A 21,388-nucleotide genomic window follows, 5' to 3' on the forward strand; every position below is an offset into this window, starting at 1 on the left:
AACTGATTCTTCAATTAAACCGTATCCTGGTGTAATGCATTTATCTCTAAAACTTCCATCTTTGTGCATGAAATAATAACGTCTTCAACTGTTGCGTCAGCAGATGTAGCGGCTAAGCTTGTAATTAATTTGGCAGGAAGTCCGATTTGTTGGAATTTGCGATCATATTTATAAACATGATTCATAATCTTTTCATAATTTTCATCAGTTATCTTTTCATAAACGTAATTTTGTAAATCAGCAACTCTTAACGGGTCAACCTGACAAAATACTAAAGTATCCCTGAAAACATAATATTTAAGAATGATTTCACCAAATGATTTAGGATAATCATCGAACGCCTGAAATGCTAACAAATCATTTACCGGAATAATCATATCAAAAGTGACATCAACTTCTTCATTTGCTTTCTTGAAAACTTCTGAAGGGTCAATATATTTACCACATACTGAGTTATCATATTTTTGAACATTATTATATAACGAATGAACAAACTTTTTAACTTTCCTTTCTGATTTTGGTTTATATGTTGCAAATGCGAAAGATTCACGGGCGCAATCCATTTGAAGATAACCGGCATCACCTCTTTCGGTTTCTACTTCTAATTGTTTAAAGCTTTGATTTGATGATTTGTAACCAACGAATAAACGCATGCATTTAAAAGCGGCATCGCATGTGAAAGCTTTATTTGAAACTAGAGTTGCTTTAACTTTGCGTTTAATATATGTGTCACCTAATTGGTTCACATCATGAGCCGGATTTGTAATTCTTAAATGAGTTTGTTTATCATCAAAATATGGAGTATCAGAGTCATAACATGAACTTTCAAGTTCTCTATAATATCTTCTACCGTCATTCTTTGCGAATATTTCATTTATCTTTTCGAATGAATGAAATACATTTCCATTAATCGGTTTAGTGTTTGGCACCAAATAGTTAGTCGTCATTTATTATTAAATAAAAAATCAAAATTAAAAGATGAAAATGAATTTTTAATTTTAATGAAATAATCAACTATGGCTGCAGGTATATTTAAGAAACTGTGGGATAAAGTAAAAAGAGGAGCGCATAAAGTTTGGGAAGGGATTAAGAAAGGAGCAAATTGGATATTTAAGAATAAAGAAGCAATTAGTGACGTTGCTGAATCAATAACGCCAAAAGCTGCCCCAATAAGAGAAATTTTAAATAAAGGAGAAAAAGTTTATCAAAGACTACAACCGATACTAAGATAAAAATAATATTTATTTTTCCACTACTTTCCTCCTATTTTATTAAGTATTCCTTCAGCAATTCCACCAACTGCGTTACCTGCTTGTGCTCCCATCGCTGGATTACCTGCTTTAGCACCTAATACTCCTCCTATGATAGTTCCTGCCGTTTTCGCTACTGGTGCCAAAAAGTTTGCAACGGGTTTTAATAATCTTTTGATGAACCCAACTTGCAGCTTTCTTAATTCCTTCCCATAATTTTTTAAAGAATCCTGCCGCCATCTCTGATTTAATATTAATTAAAAAATATATTTCATCACTTATATTCTAATTTTTATTTAATGATAAATGAAACCGATTTTAAAAATAAATGAAACAAAGGAGGAAGAAATAAATGAAAGTGAAAATGTTCAACAAAAAATAAACGTTGTTAAACCAATTACTGAAATAAAAATTTTTTCATCTGTTGATGAATTTAATGACTATTATGCTAATAATAAAAAATTATTTGAAGAATTGACAACATGTAAATTGAATAAAATGTTTAAAGTTGAGGACAGAGTCCAAGACCCGGAGGGTCATGGATTCAAAATTTCAAAAATAAAAGGTGTTGTTAGTTTAAAATCTATTCCTCAATCAAGAATCACCTCATTAATGAAAATTGATGATTTAACAAAAAGAATAGAAATTATTGAAGAGCGAATAAATCAAATTATTGATTTCATAAATCATGACTCGTTGAGCCCGGGTCCTTAAAGCTCAAGGCACAAAGTGCCCAGGACTTAAAGTCCATCACTGAGTTCAAGGTTATATTCATCAAATATTTCATTATTAAATGCAACTTCTGCTAGTTTATTTATTTTTTCAATACGATCATTTGAAAGTCTATCGTTTAATTTTTTCTGAAGTTTTTCATTTTCTAGTTCTGAAACTTTATTTGGATGATATTTAAACCCGTTAAATTCTTTTTCCTCAGTTTTGATCATTAATTTACAAAGAACTTTTGTGGTTGGAATTCGTTTAAACCATTTATCATTAATATTTGTTATAAATTCAATATCTGGAATTAATTCCCAAATTTTTGCATTTTCAATTAATTTATTATCAAATGCAAAAGCAATAGGTTTAATATTAAACTTACCTTTATAATATATACTTTCTACATAATCATCGAAATAAACATCTACTTGTTTAACATTTTCAAGAATTGGTGAAAGAACATCCATTAATTGATTGACGGTTACGAATCTTGATCCACTCATTTTCTTACGAATTAAAAAAATAAATTATTCAAAAAATGTAAGACATGAATTTTTAAAGTTTATTTTTTTTATTTTTTTTATTTTTTTTTATTTCATTATGGTAGTGAATCTTTCATTCATGAATGATAATTATATCTGATTTCTTTTACTCTCTCATACATACTAGATTTGAAGAATTCAGAACATTTCCCATAATCTCCTAAATGTTTTCTTATCCCTAACGTGTGCCAGTTATTATATGAAACTGTATAAACTTTATCTTTATCTTTACACCTTTCATCACTTCCAATATATTTATATCTCAGTTTTGATTTAGCATTTTCATATTCATTAGCGTTTAATAATTCGCAGTCTTCCTTTTTAAATTGATGTTTAAGATATTCAGGATTTAATACTCTACGTTTATATGCTCCTAACTTAGTTCTAAAGGTTTTTCTACAAAATTTAGGAATTCCATCCTCTTTAATGTCATCAATGATTTCCATTTCATTATTTTCAATTTCTTCTTCTCGTTTATGAGGTCTTTGATTATGACTCCATTGATTCCATGAAATTAAATATTCTTTATCATTATATTTATACCTCATTAGCTTATTTTGGCTTTCATATTCATTTAATAATTCACAATCTTCATTTTTAAATTGAAGTTTAACCCATTCAGGATTTAAACAATGTTTAATTAATCGCGGAATATCTGACATCATCTATATATAGTTTCTTTTATAAAAGATAAAAAAATAAATTATTTTAAAATTAATGTTAATTTTTTAATGATTTATAAATAAATATATTTTAATGCATCGTCTATATATAGATGAAACAAAAAAAGTCACTAAACCCGCACTCATCTACTACTTTTTTTTTTGAGTTAAAATTTCATTTTAATCATATATTTATGCGCTATATTCATGAAATATTATGATATGATCTATAAAATTTTATTCAATCTTCTTTTTAGGTTTTTTTTTCAACAAAAATTTAAAATGAATTCAAAATTCAAAGCAGATATAATTTATTGAATGTTCTCTGAATTTTATCAATAAAGTTGAAAACGTTTCCTGATTATATTTCGAGTCTGAAAATTGGGCAAATAGTTATGTGATACTTGAAAAAATATATCATCCCATTAATTTCGAATTTCTTCAGAAATTTTCCCAATATTTTTATAATCTTTTCAAGTTTTTGGTTAAAATAGATACTGGATATAGAAATAGAGTATGCAAAAAATAAAAAACTCATTAATATTAATTTTTTTTTAAATTAAAAAAAAGTCCATGTTATGGAGCTTTCTTAAGGTGTCACAAAAATATGACTTGGGAAGAATATTCATACAAAAATCGGTGAACCTTCTATCCCAAGTTACACAGTGACAAGTAATTAAACATCGGATTGGACATTGCCTTGAGATAACTGGTCATCAAATTGGACATTGCCTTGAGATAACTGGTCATCAAATTGGACATTGCCTTGAGATAACTGGTCATCAAATTGGACTTTGTTCTGATCTGATGAGGCAACGGAAAACATTGAATCGGGAGGGATTAACTGAACTGTTATTACTCCTGGCTGTTGTGTCGGAATTGGTGGTGAGACTTGAATTACTGGCATTGGAAGTGCAGATGATTTATTCTTTGTAGATCTCTTTCGTGGATTAAGACCATCTGGAGCTAATGGATATGCGAACTGGGGGTTTGCGATGTTTGGATAGAAACCAAACTGTGTTGGATGAAGCAAAACACCATGTGAATCGATATAGAGACTTTCAGGATCAGATCTTGGAAATCTGTATTTGATCAAAGCGGTGACTTTATGCTTTGAACACATACCAAAAATATGAAAAACCGCAAATTGTCAAAACCGGCAAGAGTTTCTTTGAAATCTAATTTTTTTCACACTTTTCAATGTACGATTTTTAAAAACCGTTTTTAAAAGGAACTTATATTGAAACAGTGAGGAGACTAAAAATATTGCAAAATTTATTGTTTGAAAGAATTAATTGAAAATCGGTCATTTTTTTTAAATATTTATGTTTCATTCACTGAGTCTTAACAAAATAGGGTGAAAATTGAATAAGTGAAGCGGTTTTAAATTTTCGAACTATGTTGTAATTCTTGAAGAAAATTGATAGCTTTACAAAATATGTTCTACATACTTTGTAAAACTTTCAATCTTTGTAAATAATCACAAAAGTGACTAAACTTTTCAGTGGTTAATTTTATTCCTAATCAAAAAGATAAGAATTAAAAGTGACATAAAGTCCTCACAAAAAATATTGAAAGGATTTTTTTTTACCTCACGTTCTCCAGATTTGTGAACCAGACTTTTAATTCAGTCATGATATCACTGTATTGGTTTAATTTTGATATGGGACAGATTTCTATCTATAAAGATTCAATAAATACCTTTTTATTTGGAAATTAATTTCATAAATTTATCCCATTCTCAATCTATATCAGTCACGGCTTTCTACTAATATATGTATAAATTGTTTTCTTAAGGATATTCATCTAAGTCATACTCATGCAAATTTGAAGATAAAAATTCATTGAAATTAGTCAAAATTGTTAATGACTAAATATACCACTTTATTTACATTCAAAGAATCAATTGATTTAGAATGAATGGTAATAAATTATATCCGAAATCTTTATGGTCATTATTTTCTACATGTGTAATATAGTATTTTTTTTCTTTTAATGAATTTAAGGATTATTTCGTACGGTAAATAGCAATTATATCTTTTTTAAAAATTATTAATGTATACCCATGAATATTATCCAAGGGAATACAACAAATTACGAAATATTTACAAATACCATATCGATTCATACATTGCATTGTACCAGCTAAAAACTGAAAAAGAAGAAGAATTAAGGTCAATTTACAAAATGATCAAAACAGGATTGATTGATTCAAATAAATATCCCCCCACAAATGCTATCAAAGACATTTTAGATATCATTCCGTATAATAATCGCTATACAAAGTCATATTTATTTCTTGCCAAACTCGTATCTGATGATTACCATGTTACTGATGTCATCAATGTTGAACCTATTTCAAACTTCCTGTTTTATAAAGAATACGGAATTAAATTAAACAAATCTTTTGATTTCGAAAAAATTAAAACTGAAAGTCTCGATATTCATACAGTTTATAAAGCAATTATGTATAATGACAAAGAAAGTTTCATCACATTCACTGAAAGAGATGGATTTGATAAAAATCAAAAACTTAAATGCAAATTATATCCATATTCTGAAGAAGGATATTCATTACTTGAATTATGCTGTTACTATGGAGCTATTGATTGTTTCAAGTTCTTAATAACGAAATTTGACTCAGAAATAACCGAAAAATGTCTAGAATTATCATTTTTAGGCAGAAATCAAGAGATCATGAGTGAATGTTTGAAACATCAAGAACCAGATGAAGAATGCATGAAATATGCAATTATTTCACACAACATTGATTTTGTTACATTCTTGATGAATGAGTACAATATAGATATCGATTTATATTGGTGTGGACTTTACAATAATCTTGAATCCTTTTTAGTTTGTTTGAATCAAACTGATGATATAACCAAATGCTTTGTTTATTCACCTATTTTTAATATTCCATCCTTTTTGGAATACTTCCTTTCACATGGTGAGAATGTCAAGCAACAAGATGAATATGGAAAAACAGCTCTTCATATTGCAGCAATGAAAAATAGTAAAGAAAATGCTGAAATTCTTATTTCGCATGGTGCAAATATCAATGAAAAAGATAAATATGAAAAAACCGCACTTCATATTGCAACATATAATAATAGTAAAGAAACTGCAGAAGTTCTTATTTTACATGGTGCAAATATCAATGAAAATAATAAAAATGGAGAAATCGCACTTCATATTGCAGCAATGAATAATAGTAAAGAAACCGCTGAACTTCTTATATCACATGGTGCAAATATCAATGAAAAAGATGAATATGGTGAAACTGTACTTCATAATGCAGTACATTATAATAGTAAAGAAACCGCTGAACTTCTTATTTTACATGGTGCAAATATCAATGAAAATAATAAAAATGGAGAAATCGCACTTCATATTGCAGCAATGAATAATAGTAAAGAAACCGCTGAACTTCTTATTTTACATGGTGCAAATATCAATGAAAAAGATGAATATGGTGAAACTGTACTTCATAATGCAGTACATTATAATAGTAAAGAAACTGCTGAAGTTCTTATTTTACATGGTGCAAATATCAATGAAAAATATCAAGATGGAAAAACCGCACTTCGCATTGCAGCAAAGAAAAATAGTAAAGAAATCGTTGAATTTCTTATTTCACATGGTGCAAATATCAATGAAAAATATCAAGATGGGAATACCGCACTTCACATTGCAGCAATGAAAAATAGTAAAGAAATCGTTGAACTTCTTATTTCACATGGTGCAAATATCAATGAACAAGATCAATATGGAAAAACCGCACTTCATATTGCAGCAATGAAAAATAGTAAAGAAATTGCTGAACTTCTTATTTCACATGGTGCAAATATCAATGAACAAGATCAATATGGAGAAACCGCACTTCATATTGCAACATATTATAATAGTAAAGAAACTGCAGAACTTCTTATTTCACATAGTACGAAAAAATAATGTTCTTTCATAAGATATTCTTTATTTTTCTGATTTTTTCGAAGAAGATTTTCATTAGAAAGTAAAACAATCATTTTCCCATATTTTTTTTTCACTTGAGCTTGTTAAATGTAATGAGTTATATATTCATGATATTATGAAGTATAACGCATTATATTCTTATGCATTTAGTAATAATCATGTCTATAGAAACAATTAAGATTCGAATGAAAATGTATTATTTATAATAATAATTCCAAATTTTAGTCAAATTTCAGAATCTTTTTCTATAATTAATATATATGTTTACATCCCCATAGTTGCTTAATTAGGAATTCTGTTAAAATCATTTAAGAGAATCAAAATTTCGATTTTTAGTATGACATTTTGGCATCTGAATTATAAGTATTATCGTGATTATATTAAACAAAGTTATGGACGAATAATTCAGAATGGAACCAACATTGCTGATTCATATAGCTATTATGCTGATAGAATAATTATGAGCTTCCAGTTTTTACTTTCGCTTGTATCGCAGGAAGTATAAAAACGCTCAGTTGTTGTGAAAATAAGACGAATGTCACTTTTCATAAATTATTCTTTATTTTGCATTTCTGTACATACAATTTTTACAATATATCTTTTATATTTCCACAAGAAAATTAACAATTTTATATACTTTTTTTACGGGCGCTTTAGCGCCCAAAAAGTATATAAAATTGGAATTATCTTGATTATGATTATTTTTGCTTATAATGCCGAACAGCATTTGAATCAAAAATAATCATAGTATAGATAATTTACATTTTTTTGATGATTTTTTTATCAAAAAGTGACAAATGGAATCATCTCTCAATGTTTGGCCTTCGTGTAAAAGGATTTATGAAGAGATGATCGTTCCTTTAAATATAACAATATCTCCTTATGACGACAGAATTACTCCCATTAACATTCCTTCATCAGAAAAACATCAATGTTCAAAATGCTCGGCATTTTTATCGGATATTTTCACTCATAAAGATGGAAAATTTATATGTCCATTTTGCGGCACTGTTTCTGAGTTTTTAGTTGAAGATCAATTTAAAATTCAAGATTATGGTATTCAAGATTCACCACACTCATTAAATTTCAATATATGCTTTGTCTATGATCTCAGATGCAAGAATGAATTCATCCAAATTTCGGAATGCTATTTAAAAATTGCTTTACAAGCATTACTACCAGGATTGAAGTTCGCCTTTATATTGTTACATGGGAACTTTCTTTCTTTTCTTAAAATATATCACGGAAAATGCATTTCATTTGATTTTTCTTTAGACTGTAGATTTTTCGAACTTGCATCATTAGATTTCCTTCTAAATCAGAGCGATAATATCGATCCCATTATCAATTATATTTCTGGGATGAAAAATATTGAAAATTCTGAAAATTTCGTTCATTTCGAAGAAATTTTTAAGCCAGTACCAAAAGATAAGTTTATTCATTTTATTGTCTTTACAAATCTTTGTGAAAAATTCTCAAGAAGTCATAATATCTCTTTTGACTTAATTTCCCCATCAAAAATTAAAAAATCAGTACACATAGATGGGCTTGCTATCTCTCAACTAAATGTTGAGGACATTGGCCTTCAAATTCAAGCTTTAGTCCAAAGATTAGAATTTAATAATTTTGCTTTAAATGCTCACACTCATATCTTGACTCCTCCTCTAATAGAAGTTACTCCACAGTCAGTTAAGCGATCTTCTTTGAGGAAAGGAACAAGTTTTACATTTAATATTTCATTATCAAAAACTACGACCAATTTTACAGAATTCCCTATTCAAATAATCTGTGAATACGATGTGCCAATCGGATGGAATCGCTGCATCCACAAAATCTACGTTTCTTCAAGGTTATTCAGATCATCTTCTGATTTTTACTCAATTTTATCTTCTGCGAGGCCAGAATACACTGCATATAATTTCCTCAACCAAGAGAACCTCCAGAAGCTCTTTAATTTGTACAATTCCAAAATTGTAAATTCTCTTCCAGGAGAGAACATAATTGACCCTTTCTTTACTCTTCTTCCTTCCATGAGGTGGTACATTCGTTTCTTTTTGTTCGGCCAAAAAAATCGGTACCATTCTGCAATAACAAGTCCAAATAACTTAATTGCAGTTCACTTTCCACAGATATCGTTTTGGTCGGACGAAAATACGGTTTCTTCTGAAATTGTTGACTCTATTTCATTTACAGAGGAAATTGTAGGAAAACCAGCAATAATTGTAGTTGATCATGACTATAAGATTGAGATATATTCTAATACAACCATAAATCCTCAATCTGGCGTTGATAATTACATTCAAGAGAAAATCATCTCAAGATTCCCTGTTCCAAGGTTGACAATTAGCCCAATGGAGAAATTCGGAAAGTTTATTATTCCAGAAGAAAAATTGGCTGAGTTAGTCCCTAATCTTTTCAAATAATAATAAAACATTTTGTTTGTTAGCGTTTTTTCAAATAGAAACATAGTTTTTATATCCTATATGACATATTTATTCACAAAATACCAAAATAATTCTTAATTATTTTGAGATAATTTTTTTATTCAATAGGAATAAAAGAAAATTTGATTCACACAGATACAAGAAATACCATTCTTATTGGATGGCTCAAAAATCCAATTCAAGATAAATTTATGAAAGGATATTAATATTTTTATGAAGGCAACATCATTGAACACAAACTAAAGACGAAATCCTTAGAAAATGCAGGTCATATTTTGTTTTTTTATAAAAAATTTAAAAAAATAATTTTAAATTAGAAGTAGTATATGAGTGCGGGTTATGTGACTTTTTTTGAAAATGTAAGAATTCATACAATATTGAACGATTTTGTATCATTTTTTCTAACATATGAAGTAAAAAATGTATGATTCTTACGGTTTTTATTCTTACGTTTTTGAATAAATCAAGATTTAAAAATATTCAAAATTGTAAGACATTTACACTCAGCTCATATATAATGAAATGAAATGAAATGAAATAACATTAATTTTTTAAAGAAGCCATATATAGATGATGTCAGATATTCCACGATTAATTAATTATTTTTGAAGAACTGAATGGAATCAATGGAGTCATAATCAAAGACATTAAAAATTCAATGTCATACATTTTTGAATAATTTATTTTTTATTTTGTATAAAATGAGTGTCAAAACTAACAACGTTAAAAAATTAGGATTCACAAATGAGGAAATAAAGGATATATTAGAGGAGGCGGGTTATGAGGTTGATAAATATTATTTAGGAAATTGTCAAAAATTCGCGGAGTTTTTAAATGAGTTTGGTTATGATGGAAAAATGAATAAAGATGATGTTATAAATTTCTTATATCCCACATCTAAAAAAGAAAAACCTAAAGAACCTGATGTTTTCCCTGAATATTATGAAGAACGGATTAAAGATGATGAATATAATGAAATTGAAAGACTGGAAAAAATAAGAGATGAAATAGATGAAAAAATTAAGGAATTAAGAGAAGTTGAAAAACATAATGAAAATGAAGTAGAGGGTTTAATGAATATCCCAGCTTCAGAATCAGAAGTTCAGAAATCTCATGAAGAAAGATATAAAAATTATGTCTCAGAATCAACACAAAATTTATTAGATGGTGAAATAGACGAAACACTTTCGGAAGAAGGTACTAAATTTATTCGTAAACATAAGTTACAATTTATTGATAATGAAGAATACCCTTGTATCCTACTTTCACCACCTTTAGATTCCAAAAAATTCAAAAAAGCTCTTAAAAACGTGACGTATGCAACTAATACGATTAAGAAAGAAGATCATGATATTTACACAAATTATTATTTAAATAAATGCACGGGTGTTGATAAAGTTTTTGATTTATTAGATAAAATATCAAAAGAAACCATTGGAACCTATAAAATTTTGTGTGATTGTGGTTTCATTATTGAAGATACTAATAATGTTTCATATGAAAGAACAGCACCGAAGGAAGACGAAGTGGAAAGGTCTATACCATTCGTTATTAAGAACATAAAAGATATGAAAACGTATAAGCATTATATTTATTCATTTATTTCAGAAAAAATGGAAGCAACCCATAAAACATCTTCTCATCATTTTATAGCTATTCATACATTCCTTTTCAAAGTTGTAAAATTAAATAAGACAGGAATTAGATTTAATGTATCAGGGTACACATTCTTGAGTAAATTAAAATGTATTCGTCACATCGCGGATGATAAAAATTTATGTATTCTTAATTCATTTTATGGGCTTTAAAAAATAAAGTTTATTTTTATTTATTTTTTGATATTTTTTTCTTACATAAATGAACAAAAACGGAACAGCTAAAATGAATGATAATCAAATTAGAGCAGAAGGTAGAAGGTTATTTAAACGCTTCTATAACATTCCTGATGGTGTTAATCCTAAAACTCGTAGAAGCTATTTAAATGAAGCAATAGATGCATATGACGGGTTTGACATTTCATCAGAAAGTGAGAGATTAGCGAGAATGTTAAATGTTAATATTGATTTCTATTATTGTGATCCTCAACCAGAAGACGTGGACATAAATAAGGTAGACTTTCCATTAGTGGAATCAATAATGATAGATCCAGAATTTGAAACAGTAAATATTTTATTAACACAGAGTCCATGTGGAAAACTTCACGCTGACAGAATAACAGACGTTGAAGCACTCACCGGCTATAAAGTTTGTCCATATTGTAAAGAAGAAGTTTATTCTATCCGTGATGATCCAGAAAGGAAAAACCAAAGAAGATTTTTAAAGCATTGTGAGAAATGTAAAGAAAACAATGGAAGATTAATTCAAGATGTTCAGTTGCAAAAGACACAGCAACCATATGCACCACATATTACGAAACAGAAGATATATCAGTGGTTATTAGCTCACAATTTGCAGAAATATTATAAACCGACAAGATATTATATTACTTTTGACTTTGAAACATTAGAGACTAAAGAAGAATTACAACTTTCTGAGTGTGCAACTTTGAACGCTTACTTAAAACCATTCATGGTATCATCAACGGTTAAATTAAACGATAAAACATATACGAGGAATTTTTGCTTAACTTCGAGTGATTCTTTTATTTCTGATTGGATTGAGTTTTTATTTTCAACCTGTTCATTAGTTGCTAAATCAAATATTGAACAATATGAAGAATTATTGAAGTCGCAAACGGCGGGGACTTTGTCCCATACATTAAATGAAAAACAGAAGGAAGCATTTAAAGAACTTCTAGATGAGGAATTCAATAAAGTGAATATCATAGGTTTTAATTCGGGAAAGTTTGATTTAAATTTAATTCTTCATGATTTAAACACTGCAAAATGGAAAATAAAATCAATGCTGGGTTCATCTTCACAATTTAAGCAAATCATTGTAAAGAAAACAAACGTTCCATATGAATTGAGATTTATTGACATCAGAAATTATATAGCGGGTGGGACATTAGATCAATTCACTCAAGATTTCGGAAACAATAAATCACGTGTTAAATCCTTTTTCCCTTATCAATTCATCACATGGGAGAATTACGAAGAAGAATTATATAAAGTGGAACCATTCACGAAAGATTCATTTTATTCAGCATTAACCCAAGAAACTATATCAGATAGTGATTATCAAATATATCTCAATGATGCTAAAAATTTTAAGAATAGATTAGAATATTTTATTCATTATTGCAATAAAGATGTTGAAATTATGATTGACCCAATCGATAAAATTATTGAAGAAACATTTGTTTATAAAATTGACACGCTTCATAATCTTTCTTTATCATCGAATGCTTCAATGATTCGTTACGCTTTAGCATATAAAGACTTTAATCCTAATGAAAAATATCCTGAGGAAGAGATAGAATCAAGTTTTGAATTAACGAAAAAGTATTGGAAATATAAAATTGAATCATATAAGAAACAAGATGAAAAAGCAGAAAGAGATACTAAAAATAATGTTTCAATGGATGATTTTCAATACTATCACGATTTAATCCTTTCATCTAAATGCAAAATGTGTGGTAAAGCGTTTACATATGCAAATAAACCAACATTAGATAGAATCGATAATGAAAAACCACATACCAAAGAAAATTGTCAGTTAATGTGTTGTTATTGCAATGTCGTAAAATCAAATAAAGATGAAGATGTTCAACGTTTAAGAATCAATTTAAGAAATTATGCATTAAAAAATAATTTACCAATGACTTTAGATTCAGTTGAAGCTTATCACATTCTCCGTAATGGAATTACTGGTGGTCTATCAAATGTTCAACATAGAGTAAATCTTAAAGGAATCACGCACATTAATAAACTTGCATATAATCCAGAAACTAAAACTGTATCAAATGAGGACACCACCAACATTATGACTCATTTCGTTGGTGTTGATTTTAATTCATTATATCCTTCATCATTTTCATCTAATCCTCATGATTTCATTCAATATACTGACCATAAAATGTATATGCCGGGAAGATTAAATGGTGTTATCATTTGTGATACAGCAACAAAGAAAGCAAAAGCATTAGGAATTATTAGAAAGAAAAATACTTTATTCGTGGCTGAAGTAAAGGGTCACATTGATGAAAAATACATTAATGATTACATAAACTTTTTACCGATAATAAGAAACTTAGATATTATCACAGATGAAAAAACAATTGGCAGTTTTATGTATAATTACATGAAATCAAACAATCTACCAGTTGACCAGAAACAGAGAAAATTAACTCAGTTAGCATCAACACACAACCAATATCAACCATTTTCTTTTTATTATCTTTGGTATCTAATAGACAGATTTCATTTTATCATCGATGATATTCAATCAATTTTAACATTTACGAAAAACACTTGTTTTAATGAATTTGCGAATGAATTTATGAACGAAAGACAAAAGGCTGAATTAGAAGGAAATAAAGGAAAAAGTTTATTTTGCAAGATTTCGCTTAATGGATCATATGGTTACGATGCAATGAATACACAAAATTACACAAAGACTAAAATAATGAATGCACAGAAGGCACGCGTTGCATGTATGTCAAATAAGTTTAAAAACATAAGAGAAATAGGTGAAGATACATATCAAATGATGCTCAAAGATAGATTTTATAGATGTGAAACATGTTTACAAGAGGCATTCTTTACTTTAGATAATGCTAAATACTGGTATTTGGTTTTCATTTATGATTTTATGTATAAATGCATGAATGTTAATCGTTTTCATTTCATTGAAGGTGATACTGATTCATCTTATTGGGCAATCGCTGGTGATCCAAATCTTCCTAACACTCAAGCATTTCAGGCGATTGTAACCGATAAACAATTTTATGATAAAAACATTTACAAATTCGCACCATTTGATTTCTTCTGTTTTGATGAGAAATTTAAACCTAAATTAAAGAATAAAGCTGAAGAAAAAGCACATGAGAAGAAATTATTGGGTTTAGCAATTGAGAAACAAGGTGATAACATGGTTGCTTTATGCCCTAAGTGTTATACATCATTCAACGGTTCAATTGATGGAAGTGATTTTAAAAAGATTGCACAAAAAATGAAAGGAGTTAGTTTACGACAAAATAAACAATTAACACCTAAAAATTATTTGGATATAATAAATGATAAAGTGATATTTGATGGTCAGAATATTAATTTACAACTTAAAAACGGGTCAATGACTCGCTTAACAATCGGTAAGACTGCATTAACAGGAGCACACACTAAGGCTGTATGTTGTGAAAATGGATGTTGTATGCCATTTATTTAATACAATTTAAAAACGTAGGGGGTTGAGTCATGAATTTTAAATTGTATTTTTAATAAAATGCCACAGAAGAGACAAAAGGAACTGTTAATAATGGTTTTGATACTATGATTCAAAGAGGTGGGCACCCTTAAACATTTATTTTATTTTTATATAAATGGATAACATAGATTTAAAAAATTTAATTGATGATTTAGTACTTAATCAAAATTTTCTTAATTATTATGATTTAAAAGCATATCTCCAAAAATATGATGAAAATATAATGGATGATGATATGGATTATTATTATTCATATTATAAAAATGAAATTTTGAAATATCATGATAAAATAATTTCTAAAATTAAAGATAAAATTAAAAATAATGAATATGCAAAGGGAAAAACTAAATCACAACTTAAACAATTGAAAGATTTCAAAAATAAAGTATTAACAAAAGAAGATATTGATGAATTATATAATTTATATAATCCTGAGCCGCAAAAAACAAAGGAACAAAAGCTAAAAGTGCAAAACGCCCAGGTCATTCAGACCATAAATGAAGCACAAGCTTTAATTTATGATTCATTAGTTAAACCATATTCAGCCCAACTTTTAAATGAAGATCAACTTTTGGAATTCATCCTTCAACATAAACTCGAAGCAGGAAAGTATATCAAACCTTTATATACAGCATATTTAAAACAAATGAATAAAATACATCCAGAATTAATGGAAGAAGGAATGAAATCCAAAACTTCATCATCCAAAATCAAAGCAGATAAAATTAAACCACTTGCAACACCAAAACCTCCAACAGTAGTACCTCCTCCTTCTGTTAATACTTCATCATTCACTTTATTATATCCATTTCAAACATTTAAGAAGCAAAAAGATTTTAAAAGGGATTTCAAGATATTAAATAAACCAACTGACCCAAAAATTCAACCGTTAAAGGAAAAATTTAGTCGCCCCTCATTTGCACCATATCCATATTCATACGAAATCGATCATTTAGAATATTCAAAAGGAAACGTTACTTATTTATTTGCCATTAACATTAACACCAGATATTTATATTGCATTCCGGTGAAAGGGAAAACAGAACAGGAAACAAGAAGAGCTATTCAATACTTACTAGATCATGAAAGAGTAGATAATATCAGGGGTGATAGTGATAAAGGATTTCAGGCAGCTATGGCTCATTATTTCCCACAAATTAATTTTTACTTTTCATCCTCTCCATATACGTTTCATAATAAAATAGTTGATGCGGTAATGAGAACTCTTAGAGATGCGTTAGGGGTTAACGGTCAGATATACTGGGATGGAAATCATGACTCCATCATACAGCAGTTAGTATATTATTACAATAATACATGGCATAGAACTATAAACATGAAACCTGTGGAAATGAAAAATGATATTTCAAAAGAATGGAAATATATTAGAAAGCAAATGGAAAGGTTGAATGATGTTAAACGTGAACAAATTAATTCGGGGCTCATGAATTTTAAACAAGGGGATAAAGTTTTGATTCATCTCGATTATGGAAAAACTAATAAATCAATGACAAAAAGAAGACGAAGATTTGACACAATAGCTGAATTTGTTAGATATATTAACGGTAATGTATTAGTTGAAGTTGGCAATAAATTAATAGAAATTCCGATTTATTTTATTACTCCATTATATTTAAATAATATTTAATTTTTTTATTTCGTAAGAAATGAGTGACAACGAAGCAGCCAAGAGTCCAGACAATGAATATAAAAAGAAACTAAACAAAGTTAAATCAAAAATATGCTATTACAAAAAGAAGCCGCAATGTGGTGGGGTTGAAAACGATCAAGAGATGAAAGAAATAATCGAAAAATTAAAAACTTACCGTTCAATCCTTAAACTGAGTGAAGCAAAAATAAAAGAATTTAATAGAATAAATAAATTGATTGGAAGAGATGAATTTAATAAAGATGAATTTTTAAACTCAATCCAAATTTAATTTTTATTCCTCATCTTCTCTGTTTTTCGTGGTTTGTTGTTTTTAATTTTTCGATTATTTCTTTCCTCCCTTGTTATGATTCGTGGTAAATTTTGAGCTTGTGGGGTATTCATTCATATAAAAATAAAATTTGATGTTATCGTTATTTTATCATTAATGGTTTCAGGTTATTCAATAATGAATTATTTTTGAAGAACTGAAGGTGCTACCATGTTGTCATGTTGACGACATGACATTATGTCAACAACACGAGAGGAAGGCAATAATGAATTATTTTTGAAGAACTGAAGGTGCTACCATGTTACCATGTGCTACCAGGTAATTTAATTTCTTTTAAAAATGAGACAACATGACATTTTGACAACATCACGAGAGGAAGGCAATAATGAATTATTTTTGAAGAACTGAAGGTGCTACCATGTTGTCATGTTGACGACATGACATTATGTCAACAACACGAGAGGAAGGCAATAATGAATTATTTTTGAAGAACTGAAGGTGCTACCATGTTACCATGTGCTACCAGGTAATTTAACTTCTTTTAAAAAATGAGACAACATGACATTTTGACAACATCACGAGAGGAAGGCAATAATGAATTATTTTTGAAGAACTGAAGGTGCTACCATGTTGTCATGTTGACGACATGACATTATGTCAACAACACGAGAGGAAGGCAATAATGAATTATTTTTGAAGAACTGAAGGTGCTACCATGTTACCATGTGCTACCAGGTAATTTAACTTCTTTTAAAAATGTTGACAACATGACATTTTGACAACATCACGAGAGGAAGGCAATAATGAATTATTTTTGAAGAACTGAAGGTGCTACCATGTTGTCATGTTGACGACATGACATTGTGTCAACAACACGAGAGGAAGGCAATAATGAATTATTTTTGAAGAACTGAAGGTGCTACCATGTTACCATGTGCTACCAGGTCATTTAATTTCTTTTAAAAATAGTGACAACATGACATTTTGACAACATCACAGGAAATATGATGCAGTCCAAAAATAAATTCGAATCATACTTTATAAAGCTTCATTTACAGGTATTTCATCATCAGTAAATGAATCCTCATCATCGTTTGGTTCAACCTGTTTATATAATCCTTTCATTTCTTCTTTCAAAACATAACACCATGTTTGTTTACCATCTATTCTTCTATGTTTCCTATCACATTTATCCTTAATACTCATTTGAAAATTCTTGTCTTTCATGTCTGATGGTTTGCAGAATAAAGCATTTTCACACGTCATACCTGCACACAATTCATCATAATGTGTATTTATCCATACATCTAAAGGATTTGATGATAATTCGATTAAATCTTGTTTGGCTTCAGTCATCGGTATGATTCGTACATTAAATAATGAAAGGTCGTAATTGATAAAATACGTCAGTAAATTATCATAAAATTCCTTTGTGCATGAATCCATTAAATTCTTGAAGTAATCAAATTGACCCTTAAATTTACCATTAACCCTTAAAACTACATATCTTCTGTCTCCAACTTCAATTTTGACAGGGTAAACGTTATTAGTTACCAAAATGAAGTTCGCAACGTTTTGAGCGGTTCTTCTGGGTTGATTATTTTCATTAATTCTAATCTCATTATCCGTTATAATTGATTTCAAAGCGTTGAAGTTTGCGAGTCTGTCTTCACCAACATTCTTGAGTTCATTAAGTACAAGAAACATTTTATTTTCAACTACTGAGTTGAAATTACCCGTTAACTCACCTATTTCAGTAATGTTTTTACATGAATAACCAGCGAGAAGTTCAGAAATAATGTCTGTAAATCTGTTTTTACCTGTTCCCTGAAGTCCTTTCAAAATAATTGCTGTTTCATTCTTGATTCCAGGATGTTGAATCATTGATGCAATCCACCCGAGAAGGTATTTATACACTTCATCGTTATTATCACAAATGGCTTCTTTAATGAAATTCATAAACATCTCAATTTTTGAGTAATCAGGCTTTTCAAGAATGTTGTATTTATAACCCTGAAACGTTGAGAAAACATCGGGGGAATCAGATTTAAAGCAAACACCCTTAACTGTTAATGAAGACAATTGATTTAGTAGTACATCCCATGCTGTTATTGTTTTACCTTCTTCTTTAAATAATTTAATCATTTTGAGTGACTCTTTCATGTTTGATTGAAGAACGAATGATATTTGATTCATTTTGTCGTGGATATTATATTCCTTTTGAATGAAATATTTGTTTCCACAATCTACAAAACGGATTACACGTGATAAATCCTCAATTACTTCAGAACTGTTTTTATACTGATGATTTTCAGCCTTGCGTCTAATATCTGTTATCAAAAACGAGTCATCAAGTTTGATATCAAATGTTATTTTTGGCTTACGTAATAAAGGTAAAACATATTCATCATAATATTCCTTTTGATATAGTTTTAGAATCTTCACCAAAACAAATGGAGAAGTCATTAAATATGCATATCTATTACGTGCTTTTTCAAAATTACTTTTTGCATTTTCTGTTAAATTGCAGAAGTTATAAACGTTATCGTATGCTTCATTAATTAAATGATTAGGTAACGAATTAATTGCTTGAAACAGTGTGAATAATGTAACTTCTTTTTCTAAATTCATGTTTCCACCGTCATTATGTACTTCAAAATCACACATGCCATCAACTATGCTTTGAGCTAGTTTATCGTCAATGTTTACATCTTTGTTTTCATTCATGATAGTCTTTATTTCTTCGTTCTTTTGTTCAACTCTTACCTTAATATTCAAATCATTTAATATATCATTCACTGTTCTGGTTAATGTTGAATCATAACTTCCACGAATGAATGAGTATGTATTGATTGGTTCTGTTGCATTCTTGCGAACTCTTGAATCAGCCATAACTACTAATGAACGCTTTGAATCATCCATAGAAGTCGTTATGTCAATATCATAATCATTGCAGGAATAACATTTAATCATTCTGTTCGAAACTGCATAGAAGAAATTAGTGTTGCAATAAATGTGAAGACCTCCTGAAGCGGTTTTAACGATAACATCTTTATCCGAAAGTTTTGATAGAATGTCTTTTCTAACTGTTTCTTTAAGTTCATCATCGTATGATTTATTGATATCAACATCTATAATCGTTAAATTTGGAATTTTATTTACTAATAAAGCCATACCAGTTTTCCTTCCTCTTCCTCCATCATGTTTGAGGTAGTTATGTAAATCAATCATGTTTTCACCAATTCTTTCGTTGAGGGTTTTAGTTTCTACCACAACTAATTCCTCAACTAATGAATCAATAACTTTTTCATCAGAAACGATATAGTCACTGTTGTTGTTTGTTGCCACAACTAATTCCTCAGCTAATTCCTCAACTAATGAATCAATAACTTTTTCATCAGAAACGATATAGTCACTGTTGTTGTTTGTTGCCGTCATTTATATAGGAATAAAAAAATAAAAATAATTTTAAAACTAACTTTATTTTTGGGCTGCATCATATTTCCTGTGATGTTGTCAAAATGTCATGTTGTCACTATTTTTAAAAGAAATTAAATGACCTGGTAGCACATGGTAACATGGTAGCACCTTCAGTTCTTCAAAAATAATTCATTATTGCCTTCCTCTCGTGTTGTTGACATAATGTCATGTCGTCAACATGACAACATGGTAGCACCTTCAGTTCTTCAAAAATAATTCACTATTGCCTTCCTCTCATGATGTTGTCAAAATGTCATGTTGTCTCATTTTTTAAAAGAAATTAAATTACCTGGTAGCACATGGTAACATGGTAGCACCTTCAGTTCTTCAAAAATAATTCATTATTGCCTTCCTCTCGTGTTGTTGACATAATGTCATGTCGTCAACATGACAACATGGTAGCACCTTCAGTTCTTCAAAAATAATTCACTATTGCCTTCCTCTCATGATGTTGTCAAAATGTCATGTTGTCTCATTTTAAAAGAAATTAAATTACCTGGTAGCACATGGTAACATGGTAGCACCTTCAGTTCTTCAAAAATAATTCATTATTGCCTTCCTCTCGTGTTGTTGACATAATGTCATGTCGTCAACATGACAACATGGTAGCACCTTCAGTTCTTCAAAAATAATTCACTATTGCCTTCCTCTCATGATGTTGTCAAAATGTCATGTTGTCTCATTTTTAAAAGAAATTAAATTACCTGGTAGCACATGGTAACATGGTAGCACCTTCAGTTCTTCAAAAATAATTCATTATTGCCTTCCTCTCGTGTTGTTGACATAATGTCATGTCGTCAACATGACAACATGGTAGCACCTTCAGTTCTTCAAAAATAATTCATTATTGCCTTCCTCTCGTGTTGTTGACATAATGTCATGTCGTCAACATGGTAACATGGTAGCACCTTCAGTTCTTCAAAAATAATTCATTATTGCCTTCCTCTCGTGTTGTTGACACAATGTCATGTCGTCAACATGACAACATGGTAGCACCTTCAGTTCTTCAAAAAT

At 29.1% G+C, this 21,388-nt stretch overlaps 10 protein-coding genes across 10 annotated transcripts, besides 1 other annotated feature; 6 read left to right on the forward strand and 4 right to left on the reverse strand.

Moving 5' to 3' along the window:
* Positions 1-92: 92 nt before the first annotated feature.
* Positions 93-947, reverse strand: TVAGG3_1029770 (uncharacterized protein; the record flags this gene model as incomplete). Its single annotated transcript, XM_051255146.1, has 1 exon — positions 93-947. A coding segment is annotated over one exon (855 nt), but the record flags the coding sequence as incomplete, so codon positions are not given.
* Positions 948-1,990: 1,043 nt separating this feature from the next.
* TVAGG3_1029780 (protein of unknown function, DUF4108 family) lies at positions 1,991-2,434 on the reverse strand (the record flags this gene model as incomplete). Its single annotated transcript, XM_051255147.1, has 1 exon — positions 1,991-2,434. One exon carries the CDS (start codon positions 2,432-2,434, stop codon positions 1,991-1,993), a length of 444 nt encoding a protein of 147 aa, XP_051080721.1.
* A 1,062-nt stretch (positions 2,435-3,496) lies between these two features.
* On the reverse strand, positions 3,497-4,313 carry TVAGG3_1029790 (uncharacterized protein; the record flags this gene model as incomplete). The annotated part of the gene is made up of 1 exon (XM_051255148.1): positions 3,848-4,294. One exon carries the CDS (start codon positions 4,292-4,294, stop codon positions 3,848-3,850), a length of 447 nt encoding a protein of 148 aa, XP_051080722.1.
* A 1,324-nt stretch (positions 4,314-5,637) lies between these two features.
* TVAGG3_1029800 (ankyrin repeat and SOCS box-containing protein 4 family) lies at positions 5,638-7,125 on the forward strand (the record flags this gene model as incomplete). The annotated part of the gene is made up of 1 exon (XM_001294626.1): positions 5,638-7,125. The coding sequence occupies one exon, from the start codon at positions 5,638-5,640 to the stop codon at positions 7,123-7,125; it is 1,488 nt and encodes a 495-aa protein (XP_001294627.1).
* Positions 7,126-7,954: 829 nt separating this feature from the next.
* TVAGG3_1029810 (uncharacterized protein) lies at positions 7,955-9,588 on the forward strand (the record flags this gene model as incomplete). Its single annotated transcript, XM_001297081.1, has 1 exon — positions 8,508-9,569. The coding sequence occupies one exon, from the start codon at positions 8,508-8,510 to the stop codon at positions 9,567-9,569; it is 1,062 nt and encodes a 353-aa protein (XP_001297082.1).
* A 666-nt stretch (positions 9,589-10,254) lies between these two features.
* Positions 10,255-21,388: part of a mobile genetic element that runs on past the window's edge.
* Positions 10,448-11,398, forward strand: TVAGG3_1029830 (uncharacterized protein; the record flags this gene model as incomplete). Its single annotated transcript, XM_051255149.1, has 1 exon — positions 10,448-11,398. The coding sequence occupies one exon, from the start codon at positions 10,448-10,450 to the stop codon at positions 11,396-11,398; it is 951 nt and encodes a 316-aa protein (XP_051080723.1).
* On the forward strand, positions 11,448-12,701 carry TVAGG3_1029840 (DNA/RNA polymerase superfamily; the record flags this gene model as incomplete). Its single annotated transcript, XM_051255150.1, has 1 exon — positions 11,448-12,701. A coding segment is annotated over one exon (1,254 nt), but the record flags the coding sequence as incomplete, so codon positions are not given.
* Positions 12,852-14,915, forward strand: TVAGG3_1029850 (DNA/RNA polymerases family; the record flags this gene model as incomplete). The annotated part of the gene is made up of 1 exon (XM_051255151.1): positions 12,852-14,915. The coding sequence occupies one exon, from the start codon at positions 12,852-12,854 to the stop codon at positions 14,913-14,915; it is 2,064 nt and encodes a 687-aa protein (XP_051080725.1).
* TVAGG3_1029860 (integrase core domain containing protein family) lies at positions 15,070-16,503 on the forward strand (the record flags this gene model as incomplete). The annotated part of the gene is made up of 1 exon (XM_051255152.1): positions 15,070-16,503. A coding segment is annotated over one exon (1,434 nt), but the record flags the coding sequence as incomplete, so codon positions are not given.
* TVAGG3_1029870 (uncharacterized protein) lies at positions 18,082-20,332 on the reverse strand (the record flags this gene model as incomplete). The annotated part of the gene is made up of 1 exon (XM_051255153.1): positions 18,082-20,332. A coding segment is annotated over one exon (2,251 nt), but the record flags the coding sequence as incomplete, so codon positions are not given.

Source organism: Trichomonas vaginalis, chromosome I (genome assembly GCF_026262505.1).
Source record: "Trichomonas vaginalis G3 chromosome I, whole genome shotgun sequence".
NCBI lineage: Eukaryota > Parabasalia > Trichomonadida > Trichomonadidae > Trichomonas > Trichomonas vaginalis.